This window comes from Balaenoptera musculus, chromosome 1 (assembly GCF_009873245.2).
Source record: "Balaenoptera musculus isolate JJ_BM4_2016_0621 chromosome 1, mBalMus1.pri.v3, whole genome shotgun sequence".
NCBI lineage: Eukaryota > Metazoa > Chordata > Mammalia > Artiodactyla > Balaenopteridae > Balaenoptera > Balaenoptera musculus.
Window position 1 is genome coordinate 100,236,542 of NC_045785.1, and position 22,355 is coordinate 100,258,896.

The window sequence follows — 22,355 nt, forward strand, 5'->3', positions numbered from 1 at the left end:
TCATCTCTCTAATTCTGTTTTCCTTGCTCACACTTTAAAAATCTTTATTTCAGGGACTTCCCTGGTGGTCCAGTGGTTAAGACTCTGTGCTTCCATTGCAAGGGGAACGGGTTTGATGCCTGGCTGGGGAACTAAGATCCCACATGCCATGGAGCCAAAAGAAAAATTGTTTTTATTCCATCCTGGATACATTTTTTTTTTTTTTTGGTAATTCACTTCTTGCGGGAAAGGTAGATAGACGTGGTTGATGGCTAAATAGATAGCTTCAAGATGTATTATCTAACATGGCTCACGATTGATCTATAAAGTAGCTAGGTTGTTATCCCTGTTTACAATTTGTCCGAGATCATTCAGAAGTAATTTCCATGTCTTCGGTTAGAACCTCAATCTTTTGACTCTTACTTTAGTGCACTTATATCAAGCTGCTGAAATTCTGTCTTAGCAAAGATACCAAAAAAAAGTAGATCCCTAAATAGAGTTTGGAAATTTGTGGTTATAAAGGGATTTCACTGTAGAGAAATGAGACCTCTACAAGGTTCCATGGGTTTTCACCACTCTGTTTTCGCCTGCTTGTACCTGCTTGAGCACTTGATTTTGGATCTACTTTCCACCTGAATGGGCCTATTCAGGGTCTTCTATGACACTTCACACAATCTTATACAAACAAAATATAAATTTTTTCCAAAAATAATCGTAGCAGGAGAACAATGCAGAGTCTATATCAGCCAACACAGCCATTGGTACACTCTTCAATTTTTTAAGAAGAGAGAAAAATCAGACAGGAAGCACTCATCTGTTACAGTGCTATCTATCTCCTGCTAGAGCAGTGTCATAAAAAGCAGCTATAGCTGGTAGATTTGTTCAAATAGTTGTTGATAATGGCCAAAATGTGAAGGCTAACTTACAATTGTTTCAGCTGTCTTCCAACTCTTAAAAGTAGGTCTGAAACGGACTTTTTCTGAAATGGAGTATGGCTTTATTTATTGATTCAGTATCATAATTTAATGGTTATACAACTAGGTTGCATACTTCCTGGAATCTTTATACATCTACATGGATCGGCCTTCTTTTAAGTCTGACAGCACTAAACCAGCCAATACTTTCATTTCACATAAACTTTCCCCCCTACACGTTGAATATAGAAAACACCTACAGTCAACAGATGAAAAAGAATTCTTTTTTTCCACTAACTATTAGTGGAAAACCTGTGTGGGCCAAACAGAAGCTTTATATTATAATAGCTCTTAATTTTTTCCCCTCAATTTACAACTTCTAGATGAAAATATCTGAACTGCCATTGTCAATTGTTTTACTTCTAAACCTATGTGCAAGTTCATTTGTAAGTGCTTTAAACACTTTAATTTCTTGCTGTTTAAGCAATAAGAAGTAGTTCTAACAAATTATGCAAAAATGCCTCTTACCTAATAAATACCTATAAATGTCTGATGAAAGAATGAATGGGCGAATGCTAAACTCTATCTTAAAGATGGAGACCATTTAGAAACATAGGTAAAATTATTGGTGTAGACATATGGGTGGAATTAATACTGTAGAAAGTGAGAGATTTGGGCTGGGAATGTTTTACCTAGGAGGTAGAACGTGAGCTGGAGAGGAGAGAACAGGGGAAAGCATTCTAACAGAATAAAAGTGTGAGCAATCTGGGGTAGGTTAAAATACTGTGATACATATATAATCATATATATAGCATGATTGTAATCATGGTTTTTTTGGTATATATTTTAATATGCAAAGAATAAAGACCAGGAGAAACTATAGAAAAAATAGTAACAGTGGCTCCCTCTAGGCGACAGGATTATGGATGATTTTTAAATTTTTTATCATTTTCTAAAATGAGCATATAGACTTCATTCTGCAGATTCTGTTACCAACCATCCTGAAGAAGAAATTACAGATCTCTGATTTTCTATGGTTTCAGAAATGAAGTACCACTACAAAATTTCAAGTTAACCCTGACCCAGCTATTTCTTTCTAATAAGTCAAACAGCTTGTTGAATTTTTTCAACACCCTTTGTAAGAAATATTATATTGTTTTCTTAATATTTTCTGAACAGGCTATAAAATATAAGGAATGAAAGGAATTTGGTCCAGCGCAAGGGATACAGGAAAAATATTGGGATATTCAGAGTTAGAGGAAATGGAAATGGACTGAAACCCTTGATAGTAAGTAGTCAGCTGTTTTTGGATGCCTTATTATTATTAAACAGAGAGACGAAACCAGGCTCAGATGTGTTATATTATTCACCACGGTCCATACCTGAGTTTGAACTAATGAAGGCCTCTGTGTTCGCATTTCCTGGATCAAACTAAAAACACTGAAGTTCTCAGGAATTATCTACCAAATAAAAGGAAAAAAATGTCTTACTCCTTTATTCCTATCTAGAAAAAGGAATGCATTTTTTAAACCAATGAGGTTTCTCATCACTTGCACCATGATTTAGAGCCTACAAAATACTGAAGAAACTCTTCAAAATGATTTCACATGGGGTGATCAAATGTCTGAAGTTAAAAATATAATGAGGGAGAAATCTCAGTAGGTGAGTAAGTATGAGAGTTAATGAACTAAAAGAAGTTTGCAAATAAGTCTAAAGCCCATATTTTAACTTCTCATTTCCTGTTAGACTTAAAAAAATTTACAGATTGGAACACAAAATTTGCAGTAAATTGAGTTCGTCTGCTAAAGGAGCGTGGCTAAAGGAAGGGTAACTGTGATTCAGGGCTGTGGTTCTCAAAAACTACTTCTCTCCAGAAGCACCTGGAGAGCTTACTGGGCCGTCCCTTGCCCGCCACCCCCAAGAGTTTCTGCTCAATTCATCCAACATGGGGCCCCAAATTTTGCATTTCTAACAAGTTTCTCGGGTATACTGAAGCTTCTTGTCTGGGGACCCACATTTGAGACCACCAACTTAGGAACTAAATTAATCGTCTGACAAAGCAAATCTACAAGTGAATATTCTAGAAAAGATGAATGGTGGAGATAGATGTTTTGAAGAACTAAACAATTTCTAAGTCTAAAAGTAGCAAGGTTAAGAAAATGGCAAGTGCCTGTTGAGAGAAACTCACCCCATCTTTTAGCACATCCACATATAATCAATAGCACAGATAACACCAGTCCTTCCACAACCAGCACTGAAATAAAGATCACAGTAGCATGTATATTTGCAGAGAGTGGATCTTTGACAGTAGCTGGAAAATTCATTCACCGGCAGATTTGAGGAAGAAGAAATCTAGAGCCCACGAAACTTCTAAACCCTACCATTTCTCAGAACTGCTTCAATTGCCACATGCTACACCGAGCCTCAGGACAGATCCTAGGTAACTTCTCACAGCAAAAAGTCTCTAGAGCTGTGCTGTTCACAAGTAATTTATCAGAAAAAATATTAATTTAATGCTCAGGTTGAATTTATTATAGTTTCTGCTATTTACTTTTCTCTTTCAATCATTCTAATTTTAAGCTTCATTCCTTTCTGACTGACTGGAAAAAGTGAGCCTAGAATTAGGAGCCTACATCTTATGCAGACTTTAAATTCCAACAAACTCAGTCTTCCTTCAGTTAAAGCAGGAGTCTTGGCCAGACTGGGACATTTGGTTTATTCTGGGTAGAAGGTTCATCCAACAGCATCATACCTGCAGTGAATGCATATGGGAACACTGTTATCCTCTTGGTAACAACGCACATCCCAGATGAGCTCAAGAATAGGGTCTATAGATGAAGGCACATCGTGGTCTGGCCAGTTCTTGTAATGGAACTGGTAGATGGTTCGAGTTTCCTATAAAAATAGCCAGAATAAAAGGAGAGTTCAAGATTAGGGCTTCACCTCATTCTATCACAAGATTACTCTGACCTACAAAGTAGCATCTATCTATAATTTTTTTGCAGTTTATGGAGATTTCTTCCCTATAGGCCTCTGGGACCATATGCCCTCTAAGAACAATTACAAGTAATTTCAGGTCACTTACTATTGGCCTGTCTCTATCTGCCCCACTCACAAGAGAATGCAGATATGAAAATGGTCCAAACCAGAAACTTCCCAACTGGTGTGCTTCAAATGGTCACAGGTGCGTTGATGTACTAATCCTTTGCCTTAGAGAAACCAAGCAGCTTGAGCTCTCAAGTTGGTTCCCAGCCTCTACACACTGTACACAAGCCTCTGTTCATCCTAGAAATATTGTCATTTCATATTGTGCCATTGGTATGGAGTAGGTTGGGGAACACAGATTACACCAAAGGTCTCTTTTGGATATGATGATTTATGCAGAACATCAAAGGCCCTACCACTTCCTATTATCTTATGCCCAGACTGCATCACATACATATATATTTACTTGCCTGATCTCTGTAGGCTTTGAGGTTACCTCTAGTGTTCTATACTTACACTATTGAACTTGGCTTGTAGAGTCCTGATTGTATAATCAGATTTTTTATTTTCCGCTTCCTAAGAAGTAAATTAAAATATTAGTTATTTCAAAGACTAATATTCAAAGACTACTCTCTATAAAGTAGGTCCTGGAGCATTTACTCAGCCATAATGGAAATAGACATCATACTTACACAGGATATGGAGAAAGGGCCAAGTTGCAGTTGCATTTCTCCTGGCTCAGCCCAGTAGCGCTCACATTTTTTCTGTTGCACAAAGCAGAATGTAGTGATTTCCCTCCATATATTCTAGTCTTTTCTGGGTAAGAAAACCCCCTCCCTCATTCAGAAGCAAATTCAGCTGTATCCTTCTCCTTAGGTTAGGAATTTCTAACCCCCTTGGGCTTCAACCCATGTCTGGATTCTCCAAAGATGGGAAAACAAACATTAAAGGATATACAAAGTGCAGACTTCCAGGAAGTCCAAAAAAGTAGAAATAGGGATCTGACATTTTCAGTGTTTCAAAAGGATTAAAACAAAGCCGCACAAGCTAACTGAAACCCCAAGTTCCCTTGGTTTTAACTGGAATTGTATCAACTCAGAATGGCAACAGTAGGTTTGAAGAGCATTGTTCAATAGAAACATAATATGAGCTACATATGTAATTAAAATTTTTCTAAGAGCCACATTCAAAATGAAAAAAGGTGGAATTAATTTTAATAATATTCTCTTACTTAGCCAAATACATCAAAAATTTTTTCAACATGTACTCAATATAAAACAGTTATTAGATATTTGACATTTTTAACTGTCATCAATATCTAGTGTGTATTTTATATTTATGGCACATTTCAATTAATATGCTAAACTTTAACTGGAAATATTTAATTTCCATTTAGATTTCATAAAATTTATGGTTGAAAAAGATTCACATACCCAACTTGTTTCCAAACAAGGTTTTCCAATAACTGAACTGAATATCAGTCTTTAAATTTAAATTCATTAAAATAAAATAATTGAGTTCCTCAGTCACACCAGCCATATTTCAAGTGCTCACTAGCCACACGTGGCTAGTGAAGGCCATTCTGGGCAGCACAAAAGAAGCTCTGACTGGCAGTTTAAAATATCTGATTAAAAACAACAGGAAAATGAATTGTTACTTTAAAAAGTATACCTTATTTTTATTTTAAAACACAGAGTCTACTGGGAAAATGGGCGAAAGAGGTTCTCAGAGGTTAAAAAAAAAAAAAAAAAAAAAAGCCTTGAGAGTCATTTGGCATTCCCAAACTGAAAACTAGGAAGGAAGAGCATAAATTTTTACCAAGTCACTTAAGTTAAGGAAAGTTCTGCTACCAAGTTTCCCCCTTCTTTTTCTTCTTTCCTTTACCTTTAGGTAGTATGGTCATCTTCACAATTTACTAGAAAGCAACTCACCTTCCCCATTTCAAACTCCATGCATGCCATAACAATGATCTGGGGGGATGAAATAGATGGAAACTTAAACACTGATATAGTTTAAAAAGCAGTTAATACATGGGTCCCAGAGTCAAAAGTGTTGTTATTCTTTTTTTGTTTTATAACCAAAAAAGAAATCCTAATAAATTATAAAATGTTGCTCCTACCCTTTCTTTCTCTCTGTCCCTCACTTCTCTTTGTCTCTATTTCAAATCAGTAAATTCTTGTTAACAAATGAGACTGTCAAGTTTAGAAGAACTTTCATTTTCTTGAACAATAGTGGAAATTGTGATTTTTGACTAAAAGGTGCCGTGAACAGCCAAATTCTAGTGACTGACCCCAAAAAGCACTGATTTTACTGTACATAGGAAAACTTCAGTCCCATATCCTGACAACCCTATCCCCCTTCATCCCTAAAAACTGGAGAATATAGTAACAAAGTAACTCTGCACTCACCAGACGCTGTATTCCCAAATCATTCCTCCAGAAGTCCAGGACAGTTGTAGGCAAAGGTCCCTGGGTGGCAATATAAGCCTGGGTCCATAACTCCCTAAGGGGAACAGAAATTACATGGGGTGACTACAAATAATATATTCTCCTTCTTGTCCAGTATCCCTCCCTCCCCCCTCTACCCCATTTTTTTAGGTACCTAGAGAAATATGGAATATTGGATTGTACCTTAATGAAAGTTGGCATTGATGTAGCTGGAATCCTCATCAGAGGTTACCATGGACAGTTCTACTAGACTGTGGGCATCTATAATATAAAAGAAAGACAGACTAATTAAGAGGGTTTGGTTAGAGGGCTTTCTGTAAGTCAGGAACTAGCACTGTGAATAGTGGATGCTCATTAGTGTTTGAAGACTGACTGAATGAATGAATGTTCTTTTGTAGTCATATACAGTACCAACTAATTTGTCAAAGCCATGGTCTAGGATTAGGAACAGCAACCAATGGGTAAAAGAGATAAGATGATTGAATCTGAGAGAAGGTACAAGTTTAAGGGAGAAATGAAACTTACAGGGCAAGATATCCTTATATCTGTTTTTCTTGATATTCTTGGGCCTCTCAGCCTCAGTTGTGGGATAGGTTTTATCTGCCTTATACTGGGTGGATAGTCTTTTCAGCGTCTGTAATAAAATTACAGTAATTAAATCAAATCATCCTAGAGAAAAGAGGTAAGAAGCTATCTCCAGAGAGCTTTCCTTCTCCACTGTCCAAACATTCCACTTCAGCTGTTTTAGTACCCTCTAGGCTGGTTGCATTCAGAATAGAGCCTCAGAGCATAAGACAACAGAGTTTAGTGACATTGGAGAAGCGAAAAGGTCACACTTAATGCAGCTGAGTTGCAAATAGCTAAAACTTAGGGGTGAAACCAGTGAATATTTAAAAATAATATCTTCTGAACACACCCTGTGTTCCACCCAAAGAGTCCAGATATTAAAAGTTTGACTTACTTTCTTTACAGCTACTACAGGGCTATTTTAAACTAAACTGAGGTAGTCTAGAACCTGAGGTGGGGCTTAACCTGTACCGTGATCTGCACCCCATGACTTAGTCAATGGCAGTCACCAGAGGTGGGTGGGCATCTGTATTGATTGTTAACCAGCTCTGTGGTTTATTCTGAGGTATATTTTTGAGTTGGATAAACTAGGGTTTGAATTCTGACTCCCACAGTTACTGGCTGAATGAAGCTGGGCAAGGTATTTAATCTTTCTGTGTCTCAGTTGCTTTGTAAGTAAAATGGGGGGATAGTTACCTTAGAGTTGTGGGTGAATTAAGTGAGTTATCGTATGTGAAGCACTGGTACAGAGTACATGTTTAATAAAGAAAAGGTGTTGTTACTATATAAAACAATAAATAAATAAATAAAATTATTCTCACTTGCCAACATTATAGTATAGAGCAAAATTTCAGGTCAGAGGAAATGATAGTTTCTCTTTAGCTCCTTCTGATAAATCAACCTTGTCCTAGATTTCAACTCCCTTATCATTCAAAGAAACTGCATTTAGTAGATCTGACCTTTATCGATCCTTACTCAATTTGAGAAAGGTAAGGGAAAAACATCTCTGATAGCTAATAAATATTTATTGAACTGAACTACAGAAAATAATTTTCATTATTTGCCCACTATTTAATAGTGACTTGGTCACATGAAGATCATTAATTACTTCCTATGTGTCAGATGCCTCAACATCTTCTCGGTCTTCATTCTCTTTAACTTAACTTCCCTCTTGAAATTTCCTCCTCCCTTTGACCTTATTAGTCTACATTATTTTGGTTCTCCTCTTTCTTCTCTGACTTCTCTTTCCCTCTTCTCATTCTTTCTTACTGCCTCTATGTCTGCTTCTATCTTCTAATTGTGAATTATCCAAGGTTCCAAAGTTAAGACCTCAACTCTCTGCTCTTCTCACTAAATACATTTGCTCAGAGATATCATCTCTTATAGAAGGCATACCAGTTTTTTAAAATTTATTTACTAATTCAAATTGAACTATAATTCCAACTCCTATCAGATAACTCTCAAATTTCTTCATTAAGATTTGACTATTAAGTGCCAGTCCTGAATTTCCAACCATACCCTAGACATTTCCACCTGGGTGTCTTACTGCAGCCTCAAACTCAGCACATCTAAAACTAAAATTATCACTGTCCCTACAGTTAATGCCAATGGCACTATCTTTACCCCAGGCAACCATACTCTAGAAACTGAGTGTTACTTTTGGTTCCCCACTTCCCACAATTCCCACCTCTAACTCAGTCAGCAAGTGTAACTGATTCTTCCCATGCAATATTTTGCATGAACTTTCCTTCCTATGCCCCTACCGATACTTTAATTCAGGCCCTTTCCCTTAAAGCTTGAACTGTTACAGTTGCTTCTTAACTCATCTTCATACTTTTCTCTTTCCCTGTTCAAATCAATTAAGCATAATTATGCTAACTTAATCTTACTAAAGTGTTGCTTTTCTTATCTCTCTCATGCTAAAAACTACTTCAGTGAATCCCCCTTGCTACCAGGAAAAAGTCAAAACTCCTTAGTCAGGTACTTAAGATTCTCCCCAGTTGGACCCAAGCTAATTTCCCCATATTTGCTACTGTCCCACAATTATGAGCCTTCCAAAGATTGATTTCTAAGTTTTTCAAGATTGTACAAACTGATGTCACTGACAATTATATGTTACATCACTTCTTTAAAACCATGGTCCCTTTTCCTTTCTCATAAATATATACCTGGTACTGCTTTTGCTTTTCTCACCCATAATTATGATCTATTTTGTTCCACAGGGTAAACTAATAGAGAAAAATAAGGAAATAGAAAAAGAAATTTTCTCATGTGACTGGCAACAAGAAAAACTTAGAAAGAAGGGAATTGTTAAATATTTTACTTAGTTGTTTATATTTCATATAGAGTTTTCACATAATTAGGATGTGTGTCTATCTGTAAGAGTTTACTTAAGGAGACTCATAACTAAGTCATAAAAAAAAATGGGTGAGGAAGGGAGAGCCTAAAATAAAGGAATGATGACACAGAGAGACAGAGAGATAAAAGAGGTAGTTGAGAATAGAAATTTGTTCCAACAAATCATCTAAACTCATCATTAGATTTCAAAATTAGCTCAGGATAACCTGATAACTGAGTCTGAAAGGAGAGAAAAAAGTTGGGGTCATGAAACATTTGTTAGCTGGGAGTCCAAAATACAAAGAATTATCAAATATCTAGAATCTAATTAAAGTGATACTTTCCAAATAATAAATAGATCATTAATTATTATAACAACTCAAAGTATAGGAGTGTAAGCTTTTTCCAACTAAGGATGATAAATGGAACAGACAGCCACTGCCTGTTTATCTGCTGGACCACAAATGCCAGCATGTATTGTTCTAATGACCATTTTTTTTCTGTTTCTAGAGTTAGATCAGACACAGGCAACCTATTTAAAAGCAGGTATACAGTTAGTTCTTAATCCTAATTTCTTACCATGGTTTGAATTCTTGTGGGTTTTCAGAATTGGATTTAGGAGGAGAGATGCTGAAATGATCATTATACAGCATATTTTTACACCAAGATGGATGTAAGTGGGCTAGTTTGGAAATTTAAGGATGTGGCACAAATACGTGAAGGAATTTAAAATATTTCCAGTTTGTATCAATTTCCAAGTTATACCAATTTTTCAGCTCTCTCTGCTCTTGTGCACCTTCAGAATGGTAATTTTCAGGTTGCCATTGATTCCAGGGCTGCTGAAAAGATGTCAACTCCCAGAGCAGTTCATTCTAAAAATTTCCAGAACAGAGCCTCGTGCATACTCCCTGTTACACTGTTTTTATTTGTTTTGCTTTGCTTGCTTGCGGAATGCTTTCCAGGGAGAATGCCGTAGGCAAAGCTCTTTTTAAAAGATATGCCTAAATTAATTGGGTAAAATTTCACAGATAAAAGTTGTGTGTGTGTGTGTGTGTGTGTGTGTTTAACCTATGTTTGTTTAGCTGTCTTCACTGCCACCTTCAACAATGGGAGAGAATGGCTTTTTATTTCCTACTCTGTTCCTTCTCCCAGAGTTATCTGGCTGGATGACAAATGGGGACATTCTTTTAGCAAAACATCACATAGGAAATGCCTGTAGAATTGTTAATTTGGAAAGCGTGAAAGATTTTTTTTTCAGATATCTTACCTAGAGGTCAAACCACCGTGAAGATCTTTTTCTCATTCCCCTTCTCTCCCTGCTAGACCCCCCAGGCTCCAACACCCCAACAGAGAAAAAAATCAGAGCCAACTTAGGACAGAGAACTGATAAACCTCACCAGAAAAAGAGAAACTCTGAGGGTAGGAAGCAAAAGGGTATAGAAGAGAAGTAGGGTTATGGGGGTGGGCTGGGATTGGGGGAGAGAAGATAGGTTAAAGGGAGAAAGTATTTCTCTACCAACCACCAAGTGGGTGTGAGTCCCCTAGAGGCAGCACCAACAAGAGCAATTGGGGAATAAGGAAAAGTTGCTGAGAAAATAAAGAAAAGGGGCCTCCTGAGCCCCTGATAAGTTGGAATGTATGAGAAACCAGATACTGTTCATGCTTGATAAGCTAACAATAAGCTGATTTGGTTTGTGGACCGTACTACCCCTTTCCTTTCAAGACAGGAAAACAGAACCAAGGTCCTGGCCATGAATCTCTAGGAATCAGGACTGAACCTATTGCATGTTCATCTCATTGACTAGAAAAGTAATTACTAGTAAATGAACTAAGGTCACTCCCAAAAGAGAACAGAAAGGAAAAAGGAAGCACAAGACCACAATACCTTTGCCTTGGAGGACTACACTATTATATAGAAAACAGCATAAGTTACATTTGGGTGTGGGAAAAATCAGTCTTGGCCCTCCTGGGCCAGGCGGAAGAGGGGACTCAAAGCTGGGCTGTCTCCAGAGTTTCTGAGGATAGTTCCTTAATGCCTTACAACTGCAGGTCAGTACTATCTATTCCAAGCCTCCAACGGGATAAAGCATGAATGCTAAGAAACGGAATTAGGAGCTCAGGCCTCTACATCCAGTAAACAAGGGTACCACTAGTAGGAATGTGGGACAAGACTGAACTGAGTGTGCATACAATCATCTCCAGCTAGACAGGCAAACTTATGGGGATTGGGCGGCCATCCAATAGCCAGGTAAGCGAGCAGGTGGGTAAGCAATAGCTAAACTGGGGTGAGTAAACCAAGAGGTTCAGCTTTAGATAAATACAATGTGAGGATATGGCACGACATGTATTTAAAGTGTATTTTAAATGTCCTGTGAATAACTGAAAATGTGGGCCTGGATGGCCCCTAGTGAAAGACTGGAGATGCAGTTGGGAGAAATTAGCTTTAGAGGTAATGTGATATATTTATTCCAGTGCAAGCAGCAAAAAACTACACCTTAATGGGCACAAAAGTCAGGAAATCCTGATAAGTATGTTCAAGTGATAGGCTGATTCACATAAATGAGTCATTTCAATTCAACAGATGTTTGGGCACTTGCTATGCAGGAGGTACTGTGTTCGTGACTGCTTGGCTAACATTGTTACCATAAATAAATATAGAACTAGGATGTGTCTAGATCTTCTCTATAGAACTAAGATGTATCCAGGTCTTCTCTGGTCTGTCTATGATAAGTCTCCAGAAGCTGCTATAATACCAATCTGACTTCTAGTGCATTATAAACCGTCATTAGTACTTGACCTTCACAACTGGATACCTTCTTTCTATTAAGGTTCATTGAATCCTTCATATTTAATAAATATGTCTTTGTATTTAATAAATACGATATTTACCTTTTCTACAAAAGCACCTCATCTCCAGGAAACATAAAATTCCTTTTTTTTTTGGCTTTTTATTATTTAAATGGATTCCAACAACACTAAAGGAAAAATTTTAATATAGATTTCTAAATAAAAAAGTAATGCATATTTTTTAGTAATGCATATTAATTGGAGAAATTTTAAAATATAGAGAACCCGGAAAAGATGATGAAAACTCACCTATAGCCCCACTACTCAGTTAATCATTCTTAATATTTTGAAATATTACATTCCAACTTTTATCTATACATGTGTAATGAAGATGGGATCACACTGCATATAGGGTTTTGTAACTTGCTCTCTTTACTTATCAATTTGTATTATTCTACATTATTATTATTTTTTAAGTCAATGGGTTTTTTTGTTTTTGTTTTTGTTTTTTTAAATTTATTTATTTATTTACTTATGGCTGTGTTGGGTCTTCGTTTCTGTGCGAGGGCTTTCTCCAGTTGTGGCAGGCGGGGGCCACTCTTCATCGCGGTGCGCGGGCCTCTCACTATCGCGGCCTCTCTTGTTGCGGAGCACAGGCTCCAGACGCGCAGGCTCAGTAATTGTTGCTCACGGGCCCAGTCGCTCCGCGGCATGTGGGATCTTCCCAGACCAGGGCTCGAACCCGTGTCCCCTGCCTCGGCAGGCAAATTCTCAACCACTGCGCCACCAGGGAAGCCCTCTACATTATTTTTAATGGTGGCAGAGTATTCTATTGTATGAGATGCAACATGAGTTACTTAACCCGCTCCTTTATACTATTGGGCATTTAAGTTGCTTCCAATCTTCCTAAACAATAATTATGAACAATATTAAAATAGGTGGCCAAAATCTATATAAATATCTTTCATTATTTCCTTCAGATGAATTTTTTGGAGTGATCAAAGAACTTGCCCATTTTAAAGGCTTTTGATCCATATTACTAAATACATATCAGAACGTGTATACAAATTTTGCCTCCAGAAAGTTATACCAGCAATGTATGAGACTGGTATACCAGCAATGTAGGAGACTGCATATTTCTGAATGCTGGTCAACATTAGGATTATAATGTTTTAAGTATAGGTGCATTTGATAAGTAAAGTGTTATTAGTGACATTTTTGTTATTTGTATTTCCCTTTGTGGTTTCTTCACTCCAAAACATTTTTTAGAAGGAAGAAAATACACCGTACTCAAATTACCCTACCTACATGAAGCTGTGTTCATATCTCTGTATTCATATCCAGCCTTTGAACAAATACATATAGACATCCAATGAGCTCATATATGCATATTTAGCACAAATCGTCATTAGCTAAGCTCTCACTTTTTCTACACAATTCATACTTTTACACATGCTTTCTAAATCAAGATGCCTCAACTACCTCCAATGTAGAAAAGAAAAAAAACATCTAAGGAGTTTTAAACATAAAGACATGCAGCAAATTGACCAGCATAAAAACACATAACCAAGCCTTAACCCATATTTAATACAGTAGCTAAAATGTACATGTCATAAAACCACAATCGGTTGCAGTAGTTGACCAAAGTGAATACCTATTCCTCTGTAAATTATCATCAATCGGATTAAAAAAATACACTAATGGAAGAGGATGGCCCTCATTAAGCTTAGAAGCAGGAAAGTAAAGTCCCTAGTGTTGTCCAGAAAAGAGTGGTGGCCACCAGCCTGAGGGTTCAAACAGGGAGATGAAGACTTCATACCATCACAGTTGAGGCCATTAAAATCACTGTGCTCTTCAAGCAACTTTCTGATTATCATTGGCTTCTCGTGTAAGTTTCTCTCCAAATTTGGAGAATATGCTGGCCAGTCAATGCAAACTTCTACTCTGTTTGATAGTGATTTTTCTCTGTCTAAAATTAATAAACTGGCATTCTTGTTTCTGGTGAATTTCTTATGTGTTTGCCTGATCTGATCACTCTCAGTGTACTGACAAAATTGAATTTTTAGACCAGCAAAGCTAAAGTCAAGACACGGGACTACGGTGACCCCAAATAGTTAATACCACCCTAAGTGACTGCTTGGCCTCTCTCCATGCACTCTGTGATCACAACAGTAATTGCATATACTGAACCTTGACAGGATTCATAAAAATAATTAGAAAGAATTAAGACCCAGCTACATGCAACCCAATGAATTTTAGAAACACAATGTAGAGTGAAAGAAGGAAGATATTAAAAATGTATATATAACATGATTTTATTTACATAGAATTCAAAAACACGTAAAATTAATCTCTTCTGCTTAGTGATATATATGCCTTGAAGCTATGCTGAAAAACAAAGAAAAAAATAATCTCATGATGGTGTTTACCTCTAGTCAGGTGGGAGTTGGGGGGAGTTGTGATCTGGAAGGACACCCAAGGGATTTCTGGGGTGTGGGCAATGTTCTACTTCTTGATCTGAGTGATGCTTATATAGATGCCTGCTTTATTACTAATTGTTAAATTGTATGTTTGTGTTTAAAGCACTTTTCTGTGTATATGTTATATTCTATGATTTTTTTTTAAGTTTAAGAAGCTAAGACCAATGGATAAATTGGAAACAATAGAGTGGGGTGGCGGGAGGGGACCAAGAGCACAAGCTCAAAAGTTAAACAGCTTTCTTTCATATCTGAGTTCTACCACTTATGAAATCCATGGCCTTAGGTAAGTTGTTTAATTTCTCTGACCCTCAGTGTCTACTACATAGCAAATACTATGCCGGACGCTGAGGATATCAATATAAGCAGAACTAAATCTGAGCCTTGCCTTTGTGGAGCTACAATACGATGGGAAAGCAGACGTTAATCAAATAATCAGACACATAAATGTAAAACTGGAACTGTAATAAGTGCTATGAATACCTTCAGTTCAGCTGGGGTGAGGGTGGGGGAAGAAGAAACTTTTAAAAAATGACACATGGTGCTGAGAACTTACTCGATATATTTAGGGAGGTCAAGGAAGGCTTCTCTGGGAAAGTGACCACCAAACTGTTATCTGAAGAATTATGAAGTGTTAACCAGGTGAAGAGGAGTGTGAGGGAATATTCAAGGCAGAGGTAACAGCATGTGTGCAAAGTCCTGTGGCAGAGGAAGCATGACAAGGACAAGAAAATGAACATGCTGTAAGAAGCTGGAGAAGCACTCGGCTGCTGGTCCGTGTGGGACTTTGTTAGCCATTCATTATAAAGGGCTCTTTGGGAATTAGATAAGGTTCTGTTCGTGAAGCACTCAAGCACAGAGTCTGGAACATGGTTCCATGATTAGCTATTGTGGAAAGTACATGAACTGAAAGTTTATATGAAGAAATGCAGATTGAAATTAGTCATGGAAAATTTTCAGGCTCAAAAATAAAATAAATCAAATTAACATAACAAAGTACAATTTTACACTAATTAAATTAGAAAAATAAAACATGTTATGGTTTTGCTTGATGCAGTTTAAGTATAGTGGCTAAGAGGCTTTGGAATCAAACATACCAGAGTTTCAAATCCTGGTTTTGCCACTTCATGGGTAAAATGAAGATAATGCTTTCCTCTTGGGGTTGTTGTAGTGATTAAGATCATATATGGTAAACCACTTAGATTGCCTAGGATATGATAAGCAGTCAAAAATTTTATCTATTACTACGTTTTTTAGATATTAAATCGAGACTATCAAGGTGGTAAAGAAGATGATAAATTCAGATATCACAAATTTTTAAAACTCTGTTGGAAATATATTTGGCAAAACTTAACCAATTAGATGCTAATACTCTTTGGTCCAGGAATAATAACACTTGTGGGGATCTAGCCCCAGGATATAATCGCAAACGAAGGGGAAAACCACATGGAAAAACATTCATTGCAGTTTTATCAATAATCAGGAAAAATGAGAAACAACCTCAATTTCCAAAGTAGAGAAATAATTAAATTATTTGGGTGCCTACTACATGTCAGGTTTTTTATATATTCATTCTTTTATCTTCACAGCAATTCTGCAAAGTGAATATTATTTGTTACCACTTTTTAGTTAATTTGCTCAAGGTCACATAGCTAATTATAGGCAGAACGAAAATTTAAACCCAGATTTATATAATTCCAAAGTTGTTACAAGTACAGATGGTAAAGCAAGACTGCCTGAACTCGAAACTCAGTTCCACCACTTACTGATTATGTGACCCTGAGTGAGTCAGTTAACTTCTCTGTGTCTCATTTTCCTCATCCATAAAATGGAAATAATAACAGTGCCTTCCTCAATAGATTAAATGAGTTGGCATATAAAAGTGCTTAGAACAGTTTCTATAAGAGGTATAGAAGTGTTAGCTATTACTTTGATTATTATATTTTCATCATACTATCCTGCATTAAAAGTCATTAATATAGATTTTAACCAACATGATAGTTTTGTTACAATGTTAAGTGAAAATATGAGAATACAAAATTGCAGCTATGCTTATAATTACAGTAATATAAAAGGCATCCTATCAATATAAATGGACAAAAACTAGAATTTCTACAACCCCCAAAACTGTATTTGTTGGGATGTTGGTACTATGGTGAATTTATTTTATTTTACCTTGCAATAATATTATTTTATAAAAATAACAACAATAAGGCGTTATTTTTTTCAAGTACTTTAAGAAATTTTCAATAGTGTGGTTGCACACTGCTATTTCTGCTGTATAGAAGCTATGTTAACTAGAGACTTACCCTCATGCTAGGCCCTTTGAGGGACTACGGTTAGTGGCTGAAGCAAGACATTATTGCATAGGGATTAATTTCACAGGCTCTGATATGACAGATCCAGGTTAAATTTCATGTCTATGGCTGAACAGCTGAGTGAGCTTAGGCCAATTATTTACCCTCTCAGAGCCTCATTTCCTTATCTGTAAGTCAGAGATCAGAACTACCTCATAGGGTTTTTTTTAAATGAGTAACAAATAAGATAATGAATGTGATGCTTCCTTGACACCCCACCAAGACTATCACAGTTATAATTAAATATTTAATAGAGTAATTGGTTGTTTAATGTCTCCCTCTCTAAGACATCCTCTAATGTCTTAGAAAATAAGCTCCACCAAAGCTTGGAGTATTGCATTGCAGAACCAGCACCTAGCACAATGCTTTGCACATAGTAAGCACTCAATAAATACTTGAATGAATGCATGAAAACCTTATAGGAGTGGTCAGTGGCAGTTTCAACTACAGAAGGATTATTGAGTTTAGTCTTGGCATGGGGAAAAGATCAAAGCAGCATGGTATTGGCTCTAGCTGTCATAGTAGGGCTTTGTGCTCTGCACAAAGATACTTGGCCAAGGGGGAAGTGAGGACTGAAATCTAAGCCATGGACTCAGTGGGGGGCAGGGTGTACAGAATGTCTACCAGGAAGTAGAGATGACTTTTGATAATTCCCACAGAGGCACCACCAATTCAGGCCAGCAGTGGCCTTGTGTCACAGAATCAGCCCTCAAACCTCAGAAACATCAAATCCTGGGAGAAGATATTAAGGGCTGAAGGTGGAATGTGGTATATGACCAGGTGGAAAGGCTTCCAGTTTAAGGGTGGTATCCACCTTGTCCAAGCAAGTAGCCTGGCCTCATTCAAGGCTCCCCAACTCCCCCGAAGCTACTCTCTCTGGTATTTCAGCTAAACCTTTAGGTGGGGCTGAGGGAAAGACTCTGTTTTTCCACTGGAGGACATGAGTCAGTGAACAGTGAGGTTCCACTTAATCACCACCCAAAAACAAGGTCCTTAGAATTAGGAGCTAGAAAAGCAAGGAAGTGATTAATATAAAAGTCAGGATAGTGATCATTCCTCGGCAGGGCAGGACAGTGTGGGTGTGGGGATGAGGGACCTGATGGGGAAGGGACATGTAGAGGTCTTCTGGGGCTGACAGTGTTCTATCCCTTGACCTGGGTGATGGCTGCTTTACAGTTATACTTACATTTTATGTACTTTTCTAAATGCGTATTATAGTTCACAGTTTTAAACAGCTGGAAAAAATACAAACTATAAAAGGTTTTTAAGCAGGGAAAAAATAACCAGATCTGTAGTATTAAAAGATCACTTGGGTGTTAAACAGTAAATTGATTGAAGGTGGGGCAAGGCTAGAGGCAGAGAAAACAGGAGATGAGGTAGCTGCTATATTTTGGTGAAAGACTGTAGTGACTGAGCTAAGACAAGGTAAAATATTAGGGATGTAGTCTATATTATTTTTAAAAACACAACCAAAATAACAGAGGCTGCCACTGCCCCCTCACCTCACTTTTTACCTCTCTGCATTGGGGGAATTTGGCTCAGGAGATATAGCCCAGGGGCAGGCACATGTCTAAGACACATAGGCCAGGCTTTCTACCTCCCCTCCCTCCCTGTTAACTCTACTCAGAAGGACTAAGACTGCCTGGCTAGTGGCAACTAGAGTGCATTTTTCATGACACCACGGCATTATCCAAGTTGAGCTGACACAGGGGTTTCTACCATAATATGCAATCATTCAATCATAACATCTAATCACTCGGGACTTTACAGAGTGTTTTCACATCTACTATCTGGTACCAGAATGTTAGCTCCATGAGGGCAAAGTTTCTTATTTTGTTCACTGCTATATCCTCAGTGCCTAAAACTAAACTTGGTACATAGAAGGTGCTCAATAAATATTACTGAATGAATGACCACATTTAAGTATTATTATTATTGCTATTTAGTCATCACAATAATCTTGTGCAGAGAGGTAGGACATTCATTATGATCCGCATTTCAGAAGTCAGGAAACAGAGACTTGGTGAGATTAAGGAACATGGCAAATAGTTGATAATTTGGTTGATGACACTGTCATGATTTAATTTCAGATTTTATACTTAAATTCCCTTATTTTTCCCATTTCCTCATAGCTGAAAAGGTAAAGTTTGAAGTTCTTATAACTCTGAAACACCAGCTGGAAGTATTCCAAAATACATGACAGGTACTATCAGACATCCTACGTCATCTGATGTGCTGGGTTATAGGATGAGTGAGGCCTACCCAGCTGCCGCTGCATCAGTAAGCACCGTTCCCCCAGAGGAGACGCAGTGTTCCTCTGGATAATCAAATCCAGTTGACCCCAGCCTACCTTGTGCTTATGTTTCTTTCCATCCCTCACTTTTCTCTACTCCCCATCCTAGCCATTCCACCCCTCCAAGCAAAAGAAGATTAAGGAAACCCTGTTATTGCAAAAATGCATGTTCTCATATTTTTTTCTTCATGAAAAAAAAAAGAAAAAAGAAATATGGCAGAAAGTAGTTTCGGTGCTCTTCAAGAGTTTCTGTTATCCAAATGGAACCCATGGGAGGCTAAAAGCGTAATGCCCTACGAAAACTTAATCTTGGTCTCTTTCCTCTTGATATTAATTAAAATTAGTCATTTGAAGCCTAAACCACAACTCAGATACCTGGGAACTCCAGATGTTCAATTAATATTAGATTTATACAACTGGAATTATGTATGTCATCTGTAGGATTCCTAGTCAAACTCTAAGAACTAGCAAACAAAATATTTAAAACTATATTTTGGAGAGAACATCTAAAATACACAAAAACCACTTACAGAAGTTAAACTTTTAGGTTGCCTTCTTCCCCTGAAAGGTCAGTTTATCCCAAGAGCAAGTTGGTCTAGGAGAGTTGGACCACTGTCATCAAACAGTCTATGTAACTACCCTGAGAATGTCACACATAGGACTTACCAGAAATTCATTGGCAAACTCCTCTTTGTTACTTTTCTTGGTTTGGGCCTCATCCAGGAACTTCTGCAGAATCTCTCTTTGGTCCATGCTGCAGGGCAAGACAGACAGTCTACAAGTGGGTTAAGGGAGGGCATATTAGATGTGTGTCATGGCCGAGACAGCACTGAGAAGCCACTGCTGCCGCCTGAGCAGAGCATGTTGAAGGTTGTGGTTTACTGACTTCATCTCAAGCCCTAGAGGAAATTAGTACGTAACCAGAATCTGTGGTCACACAACAAAGCCAGCACCTCACTCCTGGGCCCTAGCGCCTTCCTTCTCAAGAAAGGAACCTGGTTGCAATTCAAGTTTTTAACAAACAAGAGGCTAGCCAGAATGTAATGTGTGTGTGGTCTGCTTAGCTCTGAGACTATTCCACTCCATCGCCCTTAAGCAAAGTTCGCAATTTTTCTTGCTTCCTAGAGAAAAGGCAGAATACAGGTCTCATGGATGGTTCTGCCTCTCCCCATTTTCCCAATAAGCACAAAGGCCCTGTTGACACCTTCTGTTTCCTCATGTCCCAAATGAACTCTGTAAAAGTTCATTTAGACCCAGTTTGGAGACACTGTTGGAGTTAAGATATCTTCTAAAAGGTTTCTTGTCAGTGTGATCGGTGGCAAACTTCTGTTCATCAGAGAAGGCATTTTTATTTAGAACTTTTGATTCTGCCATAGAGACCTAACTCTCTTTTGGATGAAGAAAAGTCAGCTGCTTCTGAGAGTCTGGGTTTCTCCCAGAGCTGGGGAAGTGCTCACCTCCATTAAGGGAAGTGTTGCTGATTTCAGGACCCCACCCCCACCTTCCAGTAGTTTTTGAGCTTCATTTGGGTTCTGGATATAAAGACTGAGAGCACTTGGTCTATATGGGATCCAGGGGCACGGTGGCCCCCATGAAGAGCACCTGACCAGGAATCTGGCATAAAATCCCCTGTATGTAATGCTAGTAAAATATGGAGGAACAGAAAAAGAGTAAAATCAACCACCTTGCTGGCAACAATACACCTTTTAGGGCAGAAAGCCTGAAGAACTATTTCTAGAGAAGATATTTCTACTCTTCAACCAAAGCCTCAGGAAAGGCCATTGTTTCTGGAAGCCACACTGTGCATGTAGCATTTGGGCCCTGATAGGGAGGCTCTTCTAGAAAAAGCTTCCAAATAGCTTGCATAAGTTCCCTCCTCAATGGGTACAAACCTACCCAAGCATGTCTCATTTGGTGTGAGAACGAGACAAAAATCAGCATAACATCTCTGTTCGAGGACAGAGGTTTAATAAATATGAGAACAAAATTAGTCTGAGATAGTCATGAAGAAAATCTGGAAATGTGCTGTTAGAACTTCCTCTATTTGCTATTAGCAATCCTTTCTGTTTTGCAACATTATTCAATCTTCCTTTAGGAAATGATTCTGAACACTCTTTGGCTGCATCTACTTTTTTGAACCTTACCACAGGGAAGGAAAGGTCACTGAGGTATCTTGCTTATAGGCAGTGTGAAGCCAATGAAGAATTTCAATCCTGATCCACATAATAAATTAAAATGAACCATATCCTCAACAATATTTGATGAGAGTAGAATAGTAGTTCTCAAACTATTCCTATCATTAAATTTAGGAGAATTTCTTGCTGCTCTAAATAATGCAATTTAATTTGGCTTTTTAAAAACGTAAAATATGGGAAAAAAATTTTAAAGACAAAGTTTCAAGTTCACAATAACCAAAACCATGTAAAAGTATGCACATGGTTAAATGAAGACTAAAAGATGCAAAAAGGAAGCAATTGCAGAAGTGTTGGGATTAAGGATTTTTTTTAAGTTCTTCTTTTAAAATTATTATGCCATTTTTAATTAGAAAAAAACCCTACAATAATCCATTAATTTGTTCAACAAATTTATTGAGTACCCGCTGAATGCTAAGTACTATGTAGGGGCTGCATATACAATAATGAACAAGCCAGAAACATGGTGAAAAACACTCTTAACCAGTTTATAAAGCATCTCAGAACTAAGATATAGACTTAATTACTGATAAAAATTAAATATTCCAAACTTATTTGCTTATTTGCAAAGTAGCAAAGCATAACCCTAAAGGAAGTGATTTTCTATATTTGGACAACTAAAAGACATAACAGTTTCATAATCTCTCTGTCATCTTAGAGTGTCTTCACTTCCATCCAAACAAGAACTTTACTAATGAATAACAAAAAGACAGCTAATAAATAAAATTTAAATCTACTTTCCTCAAGCCTATATTTCAGAACAATCTCTCTCTAAGTTTATTCTCAAATTAGGGAGGGATAAGATGGAGATAGATATTAGGTAAGAAAGAAGAACTTGCTGAGATCCAACATATGAGGATCTGAAAATAGTGTCTTAGCAGAACTGCAGATCTTCTTTAAAAGCAAGCAGCAATGCTTAGGATTCTGTTCCACTCTAAAACCAAGAAGATATAGAAATACCGTGAAATAACCAAACCTCAAAAACCCACTTAGCTGAAAGGCCATTTCCTGAGCAGACCA

The 22,355-nt window shown here is 37.5% G+C and overlaps 1 protein-coding gene across 1 annotated transcript in view; it reads right to left on the minus strand.

The window, feature by feature from the left end:
• Positions 1 to 19,997, minus strand: part of PTPN22 (protein tyrosine phosphatase non-receptor type 22) — a 59,817-nt gene extending 39,820 nt beyond the window's left edge. The window contains 12 exon segments of the mRNA XM_036864662.1: positions 2,276 to 2,353; positions 3,078 to 3,147; positions 3,646 to 3,788; positions 4,395 to 4,454; positions 4,571 to 4,642; positions 5,810 to 5,848; positions 6,283 to 6,309; positions 6,311 to 6,366; positions 6,369 to 6,380; positions 6,509 to 6,586; positions 6,851 to 6,959; positions 19,810 to 19,997. Coding sequence (XP_036720557.1) covers positions 2,276 to 2,353; positions 3,078 to 3,147; positions 3,646 to 3,788; positions 4,395 to 4,454; positions 4,571 to 4,642; positions 5,810 to 5,848; positions 6,283 to 6,309; positions 6,311 to 6,366; positions 6,369 to 6,380; positions 6,509 to 6,586; positions 6,851 to 6,959; positions 19,810 to 19,896 — 831 coding nt within the window. The 5' untranslated portion in view covers positions 19,897 to 19,997.
• Positions 19,998 to 22,355: the final 2,358 nt, after the last annotated feature.